Here is a 17,635-nt window from a genome sequence, read left to right on the forward strand (position 1 = left end):
GTTTTAAGTAGTTGTTTTTAACTGTGGTGTTTTTGTTTTGCTGATAATTCAATTGTTTTAATTGTTTGTAAGCCACTTTGAGGGTTTTGATTTGTTTTTTACAATCAAGCAGTATTCTAAGTTTTATGAAATAAATAAATTTTGGCGCCCCCTTGGCAGGTCCTGGACGTCCTCTGCTCTCTGTGTGTCTGCAACGGTGTGGCCGTCCGCTCTAACCAAAACCTCATCACTGAAAACTTGCTCCCGGGAAGGGACCTACTCTTGCAGACAAAGCTCATCAACTACGTCACCAGGTGGGTGCTTTCCCTGTTTTAATGTGGCATCACATATGTCCCAATTATTCTGGGGTGAGGTTTGGGTATCAGCACAGAACGCAAATTTGGAAACGTAACTAGACTTTCCTTTACGTTTCTAGTCTTACCAGTTCCAAAGGTGTGCAGACAACGATTGCTGAAATATCAGGATGATATCCACTGTTAGCCATATTACAGAGTAAAAAGGGACCCCTGACCATTAGGTCCAGTCGTGGCCGACTCTGGGGTTGCGGCACTCATCTCGCTTTATTGGCCAAGGGAGCCGGCGTACAGCTTCCGGGTCATGTGGCCAGCATGACTAAGCCGCTTCTGGCGAACCAGAGCAGCGCACGGAAACGCCGTTTACCTTCCCGCCGGAGTGGTACCTATTTATCTACTTGCACTTTGACGTGCTTTCGAACTGCTAGGTTGGCAGGAGCAGGGACCGAGCAATGGGAGCTCACCCCGTCGTGGGGATTCGAACCGCCGGCCTTCTGATCGGCAAGTCCTAGGCTCTGTGGTTTAACCCATCGCCACCCACGTCCCTATTATGGAGTAGACCCACTGAAATCAGTGTACTTAAGTAAATCAAGGCCAATGGTTTCAGGGGACCGGTTTTGAGTTTTGAATCAGTTCGACATCGCCCTCAGAAGCTAGAGGGGCAGTGGAATAAGATTTCCCAAGATGCGGGGGCAGCAGAGCTTCAGATCTCTTGCCCTTCTGCATAATCTGTCTTGGACACTATAGCAAATGTTTCATAATAAATGGTGCATATAAGAGAAATTGTGTAACTTTAGCCAGTTTGTAACTTTAGCCAGTTTAGCAGGTTCAAGCTTCCCTTGGCAGAGAATCTGCCTTAAGGAACTTTAATTTTAGTTTAACGTAACCTAGGATCTAAGAAACGCGGGTGACACTGTGGTCTAAACCACAGAGCCGATCAGAAGGTCGGCGGTTCAAATCCCCTACCAGTTCTAAAGCACGTCAAACTGCAAGTAGATAAATAGGTACCGCTGCGGCGGGAAGGTAAACGACGTTTCCGTGCGCTGCTCTGATTCGCCAGAAGCGGCTTAGTCATGCTGGCCACATGGTGCGGAAGCTGTCTGCAGACAAATAGAGCCTATAGAACGAGATGAGCGCGCAACCCCAGAGTCGTCCATGACTGGACCTAATGGTCAGGGGTCCCTTTACCTTTACCCTTAACCTAGGATCTTGGAATTCAACTGGGATCAAAGAATTTAAACTCGGAGGAAGGCCATCAGAGAGACCCCCCAAATCACCATCACGTCCTTTGGTTTTCTCTTCCCTTTGGGTCTGGGTGGTCTTTCCTTCTTCTCCCTCCTTTCGTCACCCTCCCTCCTCATTCCCCTGCTCTTCCTCCCTCTTAAACAGCATGCGCCCCAACATCTTCCTGGGCACGCACGATGGCTCCACCCAGTACAAGAAGTGGTACTACGAGATGATCGTGGATTACGTGGAACCCTTCGTGACCTCTCAGGCCACCCATTTGCGGGTGGGCTGGGCCATGGCAGAAGGATACAGCCCTTACCCCGGAGGCGGGGAAGGTTGGGGAGGCAACGGCGTCGGGGACGACCTCTACTCCTTTGGCTTCGACGGCCTGCATCTGTGGTCAGGTAGGGCACCTGCGTGGGGCGGTTCACACACCTTGCACACGCCATTCAGGCTTCAGATGTCAAGGAAATAAACAACTACCTGGCATTTAGAAGACAAATAGAGGCAGTCCGTACTGGGGAAGTTTTTAATGTTTTTTTTTTTTAAAGTAATATTTATTGAACAATTAATAAAAATACAGAACAAAAAAAACATTTAACAGAATAAGAAAAAAAAGAACAAAAAACACCAACAAACAGAACAGAAAAAAGATTAGAGTTTTCATATCCTATACTTCATCACTAGTTTCTTGACCTCCTCACACCTCCCTTTTTGTATTCCAGTTCGAATATTTAATTCAGCAAATCCTTACCCTCTATCCTTAACTTTACTCAAGATCTTAACCTATATTGAAAATACATTTCCCCTCATTATCCATCTATATTTACATATTCTTATTAATCTTTTTACCAACACCACTTATTTTCCATCCAACGTCCATTTAACATTCGTAAATTTTACAGTATTTCTGCAGATATTCTTTAAACTTCTTAATGTTTGATGCTTTTACTGTGGTTTTATAATTGTTGGAAGCTGCCCAGTGGTGCCGGGGCAACCCAGTTAGATGGGAGGTGTGGAAATAAATTGTTGTTGTTGTGGCATCTAAGGCAGAGTTTCCTAAACTTGGGTCTCCAGTTGTTGTTGGACCACAATTCCCATCTTTCTCGACCACTGGTCCTGCTAGCTATGGATCATGGGAGTTGTAGTTCAAAAACAGCTAGAGACCCAAGTCTGGGAAACCCTGATCTAAGGCAACGGGAGGAAATGTTTTTGCTGTTATTTATTACTACAGTGGTACCTTGGGTTACATACGCTTCAGGTTACATATGCTTCAGGTTACACACTCCGCTAACCCAGAAATAGTGCTTCAAGTTAAGAACTTTGCTTCAGGATGAGAACAGAAATCGGGCTCTGGTGGCGCGGCGGCAGCAGCAGCAGGAGGCCCCATTAGCTAAAGTGGTGCTTCAGGTTAAGAACAGTTTCAGGTTAAGTACGGACCTCCGGAACAAATTAAGTACTTAACCGGAGGTACCACTTCACCAGCAGGTCCCACGGCAAATCACAACGATATAAAATATAAAACAGTTAAAATGGAGTACAGTCACAAGAATAGTGTGGATCCCGAGAACAGATGTCTCAGGTGTAAACGGCCAGGATAAAGAGGTGTGTCTTTGGCATTTGCCGAAAGCTGTACAGCAGACATGCCACTTGTGCCTCTGTGGGGAGTTCCACAACTTAGGGGCTGCCACAGAGAAGGCCCTGTCCCTAGGCTATACTCCCTAAAACACTGAGGGAGGTGGAACTACCAAACAGGTTCCCTCTGCTGGTCTTAACACCCGGGAGGGTTTATAGGGGAGGAGGTGGTCTGCCAGATGTCATTACTATTGTCAAGATGGGCTTCTAAGTATGGTTTGCAAGTATAAAAGCCGAGCAATTAAAATATAAACACCCATAATTAAAACACACGGTTATAATTAGCGGCAAAGCAGTCCCATTAAAACGCTGAAATATAAACACCCATAATTAAAATATGCAAGAAAACAATCCCATTAAAGCAACACAGTAATTGAAAGAGGGAGGCTTGAGAGGAAAGAGGGAAGGAATTAGGTGTGCTTTAAAGAACTAGAAAGGGCCTTTTAAATTTCAGCAGGGAGCTTATGTATCATCTAGAAAATCTAATAAATATTACCAAACATTACAACAACAACAAAAAGCAAATGAGAACACGTATAATGCAGTTACCAAAATAATTGGAAAATACACACACAGAACACAGAACAAATCCAAGCAGACAACCCCCACCTATTCCACATCGCCCCGTCTGCTCAAGTAACCAATAACAATAATATTAATAATTATATCATTGAGTAATGCCATTCACAATAATAACATTCAACTAACGCATAATCCTGGGCAGAAATATAGGTCTGCTGATCTTAAATGTTTTAAAAATAGGTTCAGAAAAGACACACAGCCCTGCTTGCATGGACTCTGGGTGTTTGCATGCACCGAGGTCTATTCACCTCTCTCTACATGTCGTCTCTCTCTCTCATGTCGTCTCGGAGAAAATAGCAAAAGCTATACACAAATGGCAGTTCCAAGCAAGCTGTGATGGAACATAGCTGTCAACTGTCCTTTATTTGGCGAGAAAGTCCCTTATCCCAGCACTGTGTCCCGCTGCTGTCCCTTATTGATGATGTCCCTTAAATTTCCCGGGTTTCAAAGGAAGCAGCTCCTCTCCCTCCCTCCCTGCCGGCCAGGGAGGAGGGAGGCTCCAACTGTGTTGCTTGGCTGCGTTGCTCACCCAATAAGGAGTCTAAGAACGACTGGGGGGTGGAGCTTGCATGCCTTGTGCCGATCAAATCGGCCGCGTTGCCTGGGGACTCGCCTTTGCTCAGCGCTTCCCAGCGGAGAGGTGACGGTGGTTTTCCTTGCTGCATCCCCTTTGCTGGGTTGCTGCGCTGTGGGAACCACCGCTTGAGGCTTCGTTTGGCTGCTGGCTGGGCTTTCTGCCTTAGGCTTGGAGGGGCTCAGAAGTCAAACATACCTGTGCTTGGAAAATCCCTTATATTGGCTGCTGATCCCTTATTTTTTGAGGCTGCTGGTCCCTTATTTTCAAATCTGTAAGTTGACAGCTATGTGCTGGAATGTAAACAGACATGTGACACGCAACAATCTCATGCCTGTTCCTTAAGGTGGAATGGAAATGTCAACATCGCCTGCATGTTATGAATTCATTGTATGTTGTCCTGTATGATCTAGTTCAGATTCCTACCGTTCTATGATTCCTCTCTCCTCGGCATAGGCCGCGTGGCTCGGGCCGTGACCTCCCCCGGCCAGCACACCTTGGGGGCGGACGACGTGGTGAGCTGCTGCCTCGATCTGAGCGTGCCCAGCATCTCCTTCCGCATCAATGGCTTCCCCGTCCAGGGCATGTTTGAGAACTTCAACCTGGACGGCCTCTTCTTCCCTGTGGTCAGCTTTTCTGCTGGCATCAAGTAAGCTCAAAGCACGGAAATGAGGCTCAGGCCCCAGACCTGTGCTCACCTACTAAAGAAGAGGAATAATCCCCATTGAGTCTATGTTCTGTTAGGAGGAGAATTCGTTTTAGGGCCTGTCCGCACCTTGCCTTGATGCTTGTTGCAAACCCTGTGTGCCTCCCTTTTAATTTCCCCCTCATCTCTGTGGCGTTCTTCTCCAACTCCTGTCATCTCACGATTTCTCCTCCCTGAATCTGAGGGTTCCCCATGCTTTGAAAATCCAGATAGGAGAGCCATCTTGCTTTAGATCTAGAGAGGAGAAAATTTGGGGGTAGCAGGAGCTGGAGGAGCGAGTGTTTGGACGGGCCCCTAGTTATTGTAGCAGATTGTAGTTAAAGGTAAAGGGACCCCTGACCATTAGGTCCAGTCGTGACCGACTCTGGGGTTGCAGCGCTCATCTCGCTTTACTGGCCGAGGGAGCCGGCGTACAGCTTCCGGGTCATGTGGCCAGCATGACTAAGCAGCTTCTGGCGAACCAGAGCAGCGCACGGAAACGCCGTTTACCTTCCCGCCGGAGTAGTACCTATTTACCTACTTGCACTTTGACGTGCTTTCGAACTGTTAGGTTGGCAGGAGCAGGGACCGAGCAACGGGTGCTCACCCTGTCGCGAGGATTTGAACCACGACCTTCTGATCGGCAAGTCCTAGGCTTTGTGGTTTAACCCACAGCGCCACCCGCGTCCCTTAGATTGCAGTTAGTACTGTCTATATTGCTACTTCATATTCTCTTTAGAATATAATTTGAAGAGAAAAGCCATAAACGCAACAGCAAAGGAAAGCACCAGGAGCAGTAACATCTTCCCCTTGCTCTACCCAGTTGTTGCCCCTGGCCCCCTCCACCACTCGCATGCGGCCCCTGGAAAGTTGTTTTGTCAAAGAGCCCATCACGGCCGTTCAGAAAACTGAAGTGAGGCTCTGAGCCAATCAAGGCCTGAGAGAATGGGGGCGGGGCAGCAGGGGCGGAGTTCTGTTGTTCGGTCCGTAGGCGGGACAATGCTAATATTTCTAGCCTGCTCTTCCACCCAAAGACCTTTAAACAGTAGGTTCTTTCCTTAAGGGAATTACATTCCAACTAAAGAAGAATGGCTGGGTAAATTATGTGAATACTTGGAATTAGAAAAGCTGACTGATTTGATAAGACAAAAACCAAAAAATATAATCCAGAAACAATGGAAATGTTTAAATGATTATTTATGTAGACAAGGATTAAGTGTAAGGTACTGGTTGTGTTTAGAATAGATTTAGGAAAGATTTAGAAAACTTATTGATTAGAATATTTGTATAAGATTGTATGTGGGAAATACGGAATAACATACAAATTTGCTTACAATGTATATAGGAAGTGCAGTGTAAGCGATGGAAGTCAATCAATGAAATTTTATTATTGAGATATTTGTAGAATAAATTTGGAAGAAATTCTTCCAATTTTTCTTTTTCTTCCAATTTATCTTCCTATTTTTTCTTTATTCTTTTCTTCCTTTTTTCTTTTTTGTTCTTTTTTATATATGTGTGCTTATCTGAAAAATATATGTGTGTATTTGTATGTATTTTGCTTGTACTTTGTAATAATTATGTTAAATAAAATTTAATAATAATAATAAAATTTTTTAATTAAAAGTAGGTTCTTTCCTTAAGGGGGACAGTGTCCAACTCTCTCTCTCTTTTGCCCTCCCCCCCACCAGGGTGAGGTTCCTCCTGGGGGGACGCCATGGGGACTTCAAGTTCCTGCCCCCACCGGGCTACGCCCCCTGCTACGAGGCCCTCCTGCCACGTGACAAGATGCGCGTGGAGCCCATCAAGGAGTATAAGCATGACTTCAACGGCTTCCGGAACCTTCTGGGACCCACGCAGTCCTTGTCCCACACTTCCTTCACACCATACCCCGTGGATACCATCCAGGTAAAGAGGATCAGGAGAGCAAAGTGTGGGGAGGTGGTGGGGTCAGTTTGAACTTGGCCAGCCCAAAAGCCGAGGGATTTCTGGGGCAAGCAGTTGCCAGGTTTGCCAAAGGCTGGGCTATATAGGTAGTTAAAAGGTAAACGGACCCCTGACCATTAGGTCCAGTCGTGACCGACTCTGGGGTTGCGGCGCTCATCTCGCTTTATTGGCCAAGGGAGCCGGCATACAGCTTCCGGGTCATGTGGCCAGCATGACGAAGCCGCTTCTGGCGAACCAGAGCAGCGCACAGAAACACCGTTTACTTTCCCGCTGGAGTGGTACCTATTTATCTACTTGCACTTTGACGTGCTTTCGAACTGCTAGATTGGCAGGATCAGGGACCGAGCAACGGGAGCTCACCCCGTCGTGGGGATTCGAGCCACCAACCTTCTGATTGGCAAGCCCTAGGCTCTGTGGTTTAACCCACAGTGCCACCCGCGTCCCTTTACATAGGTGGTAGTTGTTGTTATTTAGTCGTTTAGTCGTGTCTGACTCTTTGTGACCCCACGGACCAGAGCACGCCAGGCACTCCTGTCTTCCACTGCCTCCCGCAGTTTGATCAAACTCATGCTGGTAGCTTCGAGAACACTGTCCAACCATCTCGTCCTCTGTCGTCCCCTTCTCCTTGTGCCCTCCATCTTTCCCAACATCAGGGTCTTTTCCAGGGAGTCTTCTCTTCTCATGAGGTGGCCAAAGTCTTGGAGCCTCAGCTTCAGGATCTGTCCTTCCAGTGAGCACTCAGGGCTGATTTCCTTCAGAATGGAGAGGTTTGATCTTCTTGCAGTCCATGGGACTCTCAAGAGTCTCCTCCAGCACCATAATTCAAAAGCATCCATTCTTTGACAAGCAGCCTTCTTTATGGTCCAGCTCTCACTTCCATACATCGCTACTGGGAAAATATAGTTAGTTAGGAATCTTTTATTCCAGTCACACCTGTGCCTCATCTCCCTGCTAACTTTCCTCTTCCCCTTCTCTGCAGATTGTACTGCCCCCTCATCTTGAGCGGATTCGGGAGAAACTGGCAGAGAACATCCATGAGCTTTGGGCTTTGACTCGCATCGAGCAAGGGTGGACTTACGGCCCCGTGAGTGTTTGGTGCCCAACGAAGGGACTCCTGTTCCCACCCCCCAATTAATATATAGGTTCCTTCTCCCCCAACTCACCTAAAACAAGCTTGTGTTGGGCCTCTGAACCTTTAGTCGTGGCAAGTGTGGGAGGCCTCGGACAGGGGTACTTGAATTACAACCCATGACTCTGCCACCTTTTCAGATCCGGGATGACAACAAGCGCTTGCACCCGTGTTTGTTGGATTTCCACAGCCTGCCCGAGCCAGAACGCAATTACAACCTGCAGATGTCGGGAGAGACACTCAAGTGAGTTGGTGATGGAAAGTCCTAAGTGGAGAAGCAAGCTCAATTTAAGTGGGTCAGCTTTTGGGGGTGGGGTGGAGGGGTAGGTATCCATTCTACATGTGTAGGTCAAGGGGCAGGGTAAGACGGCAGGCCAGGGGTCAGCAAACCTTTTCAGCAGGGGGGCCGGTCCACTGTCCCGCAGACCTTGTGGGCGGCTGGACTATATTTTTTGGGGGGAAATTGAACTAATTCCTGTGCCCCACAACTAACCCAGAGATGCATTTTAAATAAAAGGACACATTCTACTACAGTGGTACCTCGGGTTACAGACACTTCAGGTTACAGACGCTTCAGGTTACAGACTCCGCTAACCCAGAAATAGTACCTCAGGTTAAGAACTTTGCTTCAGGATGAGAACAGAAACCGTGCTCCGGCGGTGCAGCGGCAATGGGAGGCCCCATTAGCTAAAGTGGTCTTGAGGTTAAGAACTTTGTTTCAGGATAAGAACAGAAATCAGGCTCCGGTGGCGTGGCAGCAGCAGGAGGCCCCATTAGCTAAAGTGGTGCTTCAGGTTAAGAACAGTTTCAGGTTAAGAACGGACCTCCGGAACGAATTAAGTTCTTAACCCGAGGTACCACTGTATATAAAAACACCAGGCAGCCCACAAATAACCCAGAGATGCATTTTAAATTAAATCACACATTCTACTCATGTAAAAACACGCTGATTCCTGGACCGCCCACAGGCCAGATTTAGAAGGCTATTGGGCTGGATCCGGCCCCCGGGCCTTAGTTTGCCTACCCATGCAGTCGGCAATGGAAAAAAGGTCCTGGCAGTGTCAGAATCCAGAAAAGGAAACAGAGAGGAACTGAGAAAAACACAAGAGAATATGTCTTAGAGCAGAGGTGGGAAGCCTGTTCTCTGTAGAAGGTTGCAGTCCCTTGGGTTACAAAAATGTGTGCATCAGAGCGTGCGTAAAAACAAAGGTGTTGGTGAAAATAACATACAAGACTGCATTTCATTACGGGAAAATGGCTTGCAAAAATGTGTGCCTTAGTCAAGACTGCATATAACAGCGTGTTTATCGGGTGAAATTTACACTGGAGTGCTGATGAATTTTCATGACAGTGGTTTTTTTAAAAGAAAATAAATGGCAATGTGGGAAATGGAATTTAAGACTGGGAAAATGAGAAACTGAGAGAACAAAAGCTGACAGATCATTCTGTCCATATCACGAACCCAGCTTTCTATACACACACACACATACCAGCTTCGTATTTGACAGATGGTACTGCCGGTAAATTGAACTCTGATTCAGTAGACTCTCCCCCTTTGAATTCCCCTTGAAACTGCAAATCAGCCGTCACTGATTCACGGTTGCTGACTGAGATGAGTGGTGGAAAGGAATGTGGTCCAGAAGGACACAGCACAGTTTATTTAACCCTTGCTCTGTCCCCCACAGGACCCTGCTTGCTCTGGGCTGCCATGTGGGGATGGCAGATGAGAAGGCTGAAGAGAACCTCAAGAAGACAAAGCTTCCCAAAACGTAGGTGGGCTGGTCGCTGCCTCCAGGCAGATGCCAAAGTATAGCTCTGAATGTGTGTGTGTGTGTGTGTTGGTTTGCTGGCAAGGTTACCTTCAATCGCCCCTCTGACATTTGGAAGGGTCTGTAGCTCAGTGATGAGCACATCCTCTGCTTACGTAAGAGAATAATAATAATAATCGCCGAAGAATGGATGTTTTGGAATTATGGTGCTGGAGGAGACTCTTGAGAGTCCCATGGACTGCAAGAAGATCAAACCTCTCCATTCTGAAGGAAATCAGCCCTGAGTGCTCACTGGAAGGACAGATCCTGAAGCTGAGGCTCCAAGACTTTGGCCACCTCATGAGAAGAGAAGACTCCCTGGAAAAGACCCTGATGTTGGGAAAGATGGAGGGCACAAGGAGAAGGGGACGACAGAGGATGAGATGGTGGGACAGTGTTTTCGAAGCAACCAGCATGAGTTTGACCAAACTGCGGGAGGCAGTGGAAGACAGGAGTGCCTGGTGTGCTCTGGTCCAGGGGGTCACGAAGAGGCGGACATGACTAAACGACTAAACAACAACAACAAATAATGATGATGATGATGATGATGTTATCATTTGTACCCCGCCCATCTGACTGGAGAAGACCCCTGTTGGATTGGGCCAGTCACCCATTTAGTTTAGCGGCCTGTTCCCACAGTGGCCTGCCAGTTGCCCATGGGAAGTCCTCTTGTGATTCCCAGAAACTTGTACAGGTGAAACTCAAAAAATCTCAACTTAAAAGGTGAAACTAATATATGAAATAGACCCATGACATGCAAAGCGAGATATGTCAAGCCTTGATTTGTTATAATTGTGATGATCATGGCGTACAGCTGATGAAAACCCCAAATTAACAATCTCAGAAAATTAGAACATTAAATGAAATCAGCAAAACAAGGATTGCAAATAGAGCAATATTGGACCCCTGAGAAGTAGAAGTGTATCTCGCTTTGCATGTCATGAGTCTATCTCATATATTAGTTTCACCTTTTAAGTTGAATTACTGAAATAAATGAACTTTTCCACGATATTCTAATTTTTTTAGTTTCTCCTGTATTCAGACATTGCTGCTTCCAACAGTTAGCCATTGTGCCTAAATGCCACTTACCCTCTGTGAATTTATCCAATCGTTTTTTAAAACCACCCAGCTTAGTGGCCACCACCCCATCTTTAGAGGGTCAAGTTATGTACAGTTTCGATCCCTAGCATCCCCTGTTAAAAATTACTAAGAGACTTATTCCCTTTTGTTGCCTTTTATCGGCATAAGTTTAAACAATACAAAGTCATCCAGGTACATTAATAATCCAAACACATAAAATATATGAAAGACTAGTTCTTGGTGCTACCTGATACATACAGACAGAGTCTGTTCTGCTTAAGAGCATTACAAAATGCAGACTTGCGGCTTTTGCCAGCTGCCCATCCCTTGGCTCTGTTTACCATCCAAGCTGATGAAGAACACAAACGTGCAAAGAACTGGCTTTGGTGGGAGTGCTTGGTGCAGAATTATGAACTGCAGCCCTGGCTATGCAATGCTGGCTTACCATTTTGAGATGGGACGGTTGATTTGCTGGCCTGTTTTCCCACCGAGCAGATACGGAATTGTTGATTTGTCTGGATGGGCAAATGAGCTGGTGAAGACGAGGGGAATGCTGTCCCAAATAGCTCCATGACTGCGAACAGGTGGAAAGAAAGGCTTTGGGGGGCGTTCGCCTTGCTCTAAAGCCCTGCTTTGATCCTCTTGACAGGTACATGATGTCCAATGGCTACAAACCAGCGCCGCTGGATCTCAACCACATCAAGTTAACTCCGGCCCAGAACACCCTGGTGGACAAACTGGCAGAGAATGGACATAATGTCTGGGCAAGAGATCGCGTCCAGCAGGGCTGGACCTATAGTGTTGTTCAGGTATGGTATACCACTTGGCATGAGAGCGATGCTTAGCAAAGGCTACAACCCAGAACCTGGCAGGGGTCTAGGTGACAGGGGAGGAAGGAAAGCTTAAAGTTAAACCAGAGGTGGCCAACTCCCATCTCTTGCAGGGGCTCAATTAGTGCCAGCGCCTTCTGTCAAGAACTTGGGTGTAACCTTCGACGCCTCCCTTTCCATGGAGGTGCAGGTCGCAGCCACAGCAAAGGTGGCATTTTTCCATCTCTGCCGTATTAAGCAGTTGGTCCCTTACCTTTCTCGCCCTGATCTGGCCACAGTGATCCACGCGACAGTCACCTCCAGGCTTGATTATTGTAACTCGCTCTATGCAGGGCTGCCCTTGAAGCTGACCCAGATACTCCAGCGGGTGCAGAATGCCACGGCGAGGCTCCTTACGGGGTCCTTGCTGCGGGATCACATTCACCCAGTGCTTTACCAACTGCACTGACTCCTGGTGGAGTACAGGGTCAGGTTTAAAGTGCTGGTTTTGACCTTTAAAGCCCTATGTGGCCTAGGACCCATGTACCTACGGGACCGCCTCTCCTGGTATGCCCCGCGGAGGACCTTAAGGTCCACAAATGAAAACATTTTGGAGGTCCCAAGTCGCAAGGTGGTTAGGTTGGTCTCAACTAGGGCCAGGGCCTTTTCAGGACTGGCCCCGACTTGGTGGAACGCTCTGTCACCAGAGACCAGGGCCCTGCAGGACTTGACATCTTTCCACAGGGTCTGCAAGACAGAGCTGTTCCGCCTGGCCTTTGGTTTGGACTCAGTCTGACCCTTATGTTTTCCTCCCCTTATGGTTTTGATCTATGGGCTATTATTAAAACGAGGCTGCATTTTAAATTGTATTTTTAACCTGTATTTTAAATTGGTTCCCCCCCTCCCCTATTATTTTTTTATTGTAATTTTGCTGGTGTTAGCCGCCCTGAGCCCGGCTCTGGCCGGGGAGGGCAGGGTATAAATTTAAAAAAAGAAAAAGAAAAATGTAATGGCCATTGTGTCACAGGAGTCAGATGTTCTGACTTAAGACAGAAAGAGAAGCTGTGAGCCAGGATTCCTGAGTCCTGTTCTGCTCCTTCCACCTTGCTAATCAGGCGTACTTTGTTCAACATAAAGGATACCTGTGTTTATGTTATGTGGCATATACCAGGGATGGGGTACCTTCTTGGCTCAGTGGGCCAGATGGTTTTCTCCACCCATCCAACTTTCCTGCCTGTCCTCTGATGTCATGATGACATCAGGTGACTAATAGGGATGCGATCCAGTCCACCCATCAAAGCTAAGCTGTGGGCTGGGAGAGGGATCTGCTTCGACAGCACGTTCCCTGCACCGGTGAAGCAGCACCCGGCAGGATTGATCCCTCCCTTCACCCACCCATCAGTTGACATCACCTGTGGATGCCAGCTGATGGACAGGTGGGTGTGGTTTTCATAGCTGTCAAATGTCCCTTATTTGAAGGGACAGTCCCTTATTCCAGCGCCATGTCCCGCTGCTGTCCCTTATTGATGGATGTCCCTTAAATGATGTCCCTTAAATTTCAAATAATGTCCCTTAAATTTCAAAGGAAGCAGCTCCTCTCCCTCCCTCCCTGCTGGCCAGGGAGGAGGGAGGCTCCAACTGTGTTGCTTGGCTGTGCTGCTCACCCAGTAAGAGGTCTAAGAACGACTGGGGGGTGGAGCTTGCATGCCTTGTGTGTGGCTAGTTAATGCAAGCTGAGGGGTTTTTTGAATGCTGGACGCCATTTTGTTGCACGTGCTGCTGCAAACTTTGCAGTGCAAAGCCAGGCCGGGGAGCCATCTTAAGTTGAGGCTGCATAGGCCTTGTGGTGCATGTGATTCAGATTCTATTCAGTTGAACCTCTGGTTACAAAGTTGGTTGGACAGTGTTCCCGGAGCTACCAGCATGAGTTTGACCAGACTGCAGGAAGACAGGAGTGCCAGGAACAGGTGAGGCTGCAGGTCCCTTATTTTGGCTGCTGGTCCCTTATTTTCAAGGCTGCTGGTCCCTTATTTTCAAATATGTAAGTTGACAGCTATGGGTTTTGGGAAACGGGCCTGTCTTATGGGTGGGTTTTGTTCTGTGCCCTTCTTAGGACATCAAAAACAAACGCAACCCCCGCCTCGTGCCCTACAGCCTGCTAGATGAGCGGACGAAAAAAACGAACCGGGACAGCCTGCGCGAAGCGGTCCGCACCCTAATCGGCTATGGATACAACATCGAACCACCGGACCAGGAAGCCAGTGAGCGTCCTTCTGCTCCCCCCGAGTTTGCTCTTCTGCCAGTCTTAGTGGGAGAGCTGATAGGAGCAGGGCGGTACAGCTAGGAGAGGCACACAGGCCTGTCTGGATAATGAGACAGTTATCAAAAGCTGTGCTCTCGGTGCCTTTGGAGCCTTGGTGGCTGGGGGCAGAGCCTTTTGGGTGGTGGTGCCTCATTTACGGAAAACCCTTCCAGAATTATTTGTTTGACGCCACCGCTCCTCTCTTTTCAATGACAGCTTTAGATGATTTTAGTTGCCTGGGCATTTGATGAACTCATGTGAAGCTTCCTCTGTTTATTTATTGCTGCTATACAGGGATAGCAGGGATATTACAAGCAACCTTTGGGGGAGGCGCATTTGAGCTGGAAAGGCAAAGGTTTAGAATGTTTTCAGATCATATTCAAATAAATAAATGTAGCAGATTGTGCTACCTGAGACTGCAGAAGAGTGGAATTGCAGGTTTGCTTTCCCTGTATTTCTTTTTAAACCTCCTTATGCACAAAACCCCCAAATTCAAAGAGGAGGAATTCTAACCCAGCTTTCTTCCTGGCACGCTAGTTTTCTATGTGCATTACCTTTCTGCTTGCAGAAGCTGGCATGCAAAAACAGGTTTAAGCTAAAATCTTGCCCCGTGGTCCAAATATGCTCGTGGTCCAAATATGGGGAAGTTCTGATGTCAGGGAGAACAATCTGGACTCCCATCTGCAGCTTGGAGTTGTACAGATAGATAGATAATACTTTATTCGGCTATAAGCCCACAAGGTAAAAACCAATCAATAAATAAAATAGCATTTTACATTCTAAAATATCAACTAAAATATTTCAACGCATACTCTCCTTCACATTACATACAATCTCTAGATGTACCATATTGTGGCCTTGATTATAAAAATGGTGGATAGAGTTTACTAGATTTTAATAGTCATGCAGCATTCCATGAAGTCTTTTATATGAAAGAACTGAATTCAGGAATCTGGCAACCTGTAATGTTCTATAAGAATCAATGTCCTGGAGTAGATAGGCTAGATGTGATTCAGGTGGTTTTGCAAGAGTTTCCAAAATGATTGAACTCAGAATCCTTGATCGGGGAACAATATATAAAGGACAATTAAACAAGATATGATGAAGGGATTCTATTGATTTGTTGTCACATGCGCATAGAACAGAGGTTTTACCATTAGAAAATCTATTGTTCAGCACATTTGAGGGGAACACATTAAATCTGGCTCTAACAAAAGCGAATCTATGCGACGCAACCGATAAGGAGTTGTACAATCTCAGATACTCAGGGGTATGTGATCCATCTGAACGTGTGACTGGGCTCTCTGCCTAGAGGAGAGTGAACAGAACAGGGTGCCACAGCCTGTAGATCTGTAAGTAGGCAACATCACCAACTGTACCTCCTCACTTCTTCCTGGGACTCCTCAACAGGTCAGGAGCTGACCAAGGGTCGATCAGAGAAGGTCCGCATTTTCCGCGCCGAACAGTTCTACGCAGTGAAGTCAGGCAAATGGTACTTTGAATTTGAGGCCGTCACAACGGGAGAGATGCGAGTAGGGTGGGCACGACCCAACGTGCGGCCTGACGTGGAGCTGGGAGCGGATGAGCTTTCCTACGTTTTCAATGGACACCGGGTGAGTCAGAGGGGATGAACTACGGCCTCATTTGCACCATACGTTCAAAGCTCTGTGATGCCACTTTAGAATAGAATCGTAGGATTGTAGCATTGGGAGGGACCCTGGGGGGTCCTCTAGTCCAGCCCCCTGCGGTGCTTTAAACAGTCGTGGCTTCCCCCAAAGAATTCTGGGAGCTGTAGTTTGTTGGAGGCGCTGAGAGTTATTAGGAGGCTCCCTATTCTCTCAGAGGTACTTTTTCTAGAGCTGCTTGGAAGAGTGACTGACAGTTAAAACACTCTGGAAATTGTGGCTCTTTGACCTAGGCCTAGGGGCCGGATCTGGCCCAATCATATTCTAAATCCTGCCCATGGACGGTCTGGGAATCAGTGTGTTTTTACATGAGTAGAATGTTGTTATGTACTGAAGTTCTCATCCTGGGCCAGCAGGGGGATACTGCAGATAGTTCAGGTCCACATATGCAAATAAGGGATCGAAAGTGACATTCAGTGATTGGATAGTTACAGAAAGTTGTTACAGTTACGTTGTAGTGGAGCTCTATAGAAGCAGGCTGGCCGAACCCTTCAGTTCAGTTCTGTTCTGGCCTGTGAATAAACAAGAGCTGTTTGAAGAATCGCTGTGTCGTCTGATATGTTCACCCACAACTTAACACTGGCGACGAGGATGGGATCTCTGGGTTATTTGTGAGGCATAGGAATTCATTCATTTCCCCCCCAAAATATAGTCCAGCCCCTCACAAGGTCTGAGGGACAGTGGACCAGCCCCCTGCTGAAAAAGTTTGCTGACCCCCTGCTCTTTGAGGTGAACGGGGTCTTCCAACAACTCTCCACACCCTTAGCTCCCAGAATTCTTTAGGGGAAGCCATAACTGTTTAAAATTGTATCATGTGATTTTAAATGTGTGTCAGACGTGGTCCAAGTAAGACTATTCCTCCATTTAGTTCACTGTTGTCCACACTGACAGGCAACAGCCCTTCAGAATTGCAAGCAGGGGTCTCTCCCAAATTCTACCTTAAGTTGCCTTTCAGGGTCTTAACAAATGGCAGGCCCCACAATTCCTTGGGGGAAGCCGTGACGACTGTTTTAAAGGTCTGTCGGAGCTCTTTAAATGTATGCTGCGCCCCCCTAATCCTGAGGGGTGGACCCCGCTAGCCAAGTCCTGCTTTGTGTCTCCTCTTCCTGCTACCTGTTACCTGATCCTTCCCCCCTCTCGCAACCTCCTATCCTTCAGGGCCAGCGCTGGCACGTGGGCAGCGAGCCTTTTGGCCGGCCGTGGCAACCGGGGGACGTGGTGGGCTGCATGATAGACCTCATCGACAACAATATCATGTTCACGCTCAATGGGGAGATGCTGATCAGCGATTCGGGGTCGGAGTTGGCCTTCAAAGATATTGAGATCGGGGATGGTAAGTAGAGGACTCGGGTTCTCTCTCTCTCTCTCTCTCTCTCTCTCTCTCGCTCATGGGCCACATGAAGAACTTGCAGGGTTTCTTTGTCAGCTACAAGGAGAATAGAACACTCTAGTGCAGCGGTTCCCAACCTGTGGGTCCCCAGATGTTGTTGGACTACAATTCCCATCATCCCTGAGCTCTGACCTTGCTAACTAGGGGTGATGGGAGTTGTAGTTCAACAACATCTGGGGACCCACAGGATGAGAAAGGCTGCTCTAGTGCATGGGTAGGCAAACTAAGGTCCGGGGTCCAGTTCTGGTGGTTTACCAAAAAATGGTTCACCAAAAGTGGTCAAGATATTAACTGATATACATGAAATTTCATATATAGCTATATAATCCCTAGCGTAGTAAGATAAGACCTTTTGGAGCAGGCATTTTTTTAAAAAAAAGTTTTTTATGAAGTGCCCTAGTAGGACGGGGGTGGCGCTGTGGGTTAAACCACTGAGCCTAGGGCTTGCCGATCGAAGGTTGGCGGTTCAAATCCCCATGACGGGGTGAGCTC

At 47.3% G+C, this 17,635-nt stretch overlaps 1 protein-coding gene across 9 annotated transcripts in view; it reads left to right on the top strand.

The window, feature by feature from the left end:
* The window catches only part of RYR1 (ryanodine receptor 1), a 223,963-nt gene that overhangs the window by 73,446 nt on the left and 132,882 nt on the right, over positions 1–17,635 (top strand). For all 9 annotated transcript variants that reach the window (XM_082230909.1, XM_082230913.1, XM_082230914.1 and 6 more), the window contains exons 17-27: positions 160–293; positions 1,683–1,924; positions 4,768–4,960; positions 6,685–6,901; positions 7,920–8,024; positions 8,210–8,313; positions 9,755–9,838; positions 11,607–11,766; positions 13,880–14,027; positions 15,479–15,681; positions 16,912–17,086. In XM_082230909.1, coding sequence (XP_082087035.1) covers positions 160–293; positions 1,683–1,924; positions 4,768–4,960; positions 6,685–6,901; positions 7,920–8,024; positions 8,210–8,313; positions 9,755–9,838; positions 11,607–11,766; positions 13,880–14,027; positions 15,479–15,681; positions 16,912–17,086 — 1,765 coding nt within the window. The remainder of the gene's footprint in view (positions 1–159; positions 294–1,682; positions 1,925–4,767; positions 4,961–6,684; positions 6,902–7,919; positions 8,025–8,209; positions 8,314–9,754; positions 9,839–11,606; positions 11,767–13,879; positions 14,028–15,478; positions 15,682–16,911; positions 17,087–17,635) is intronic.

Source organism: Podarcis vaucheri, assembly GCF_965113315.1.
Source record: "Podarcis vaucheri genome assembly, chromosome: 7".
NCBI lineage: Eukaryota > Metazoa > Chordata > Lepidosauria > Squamata > Lacertidae > Podarcis > Podarcis vaucheri.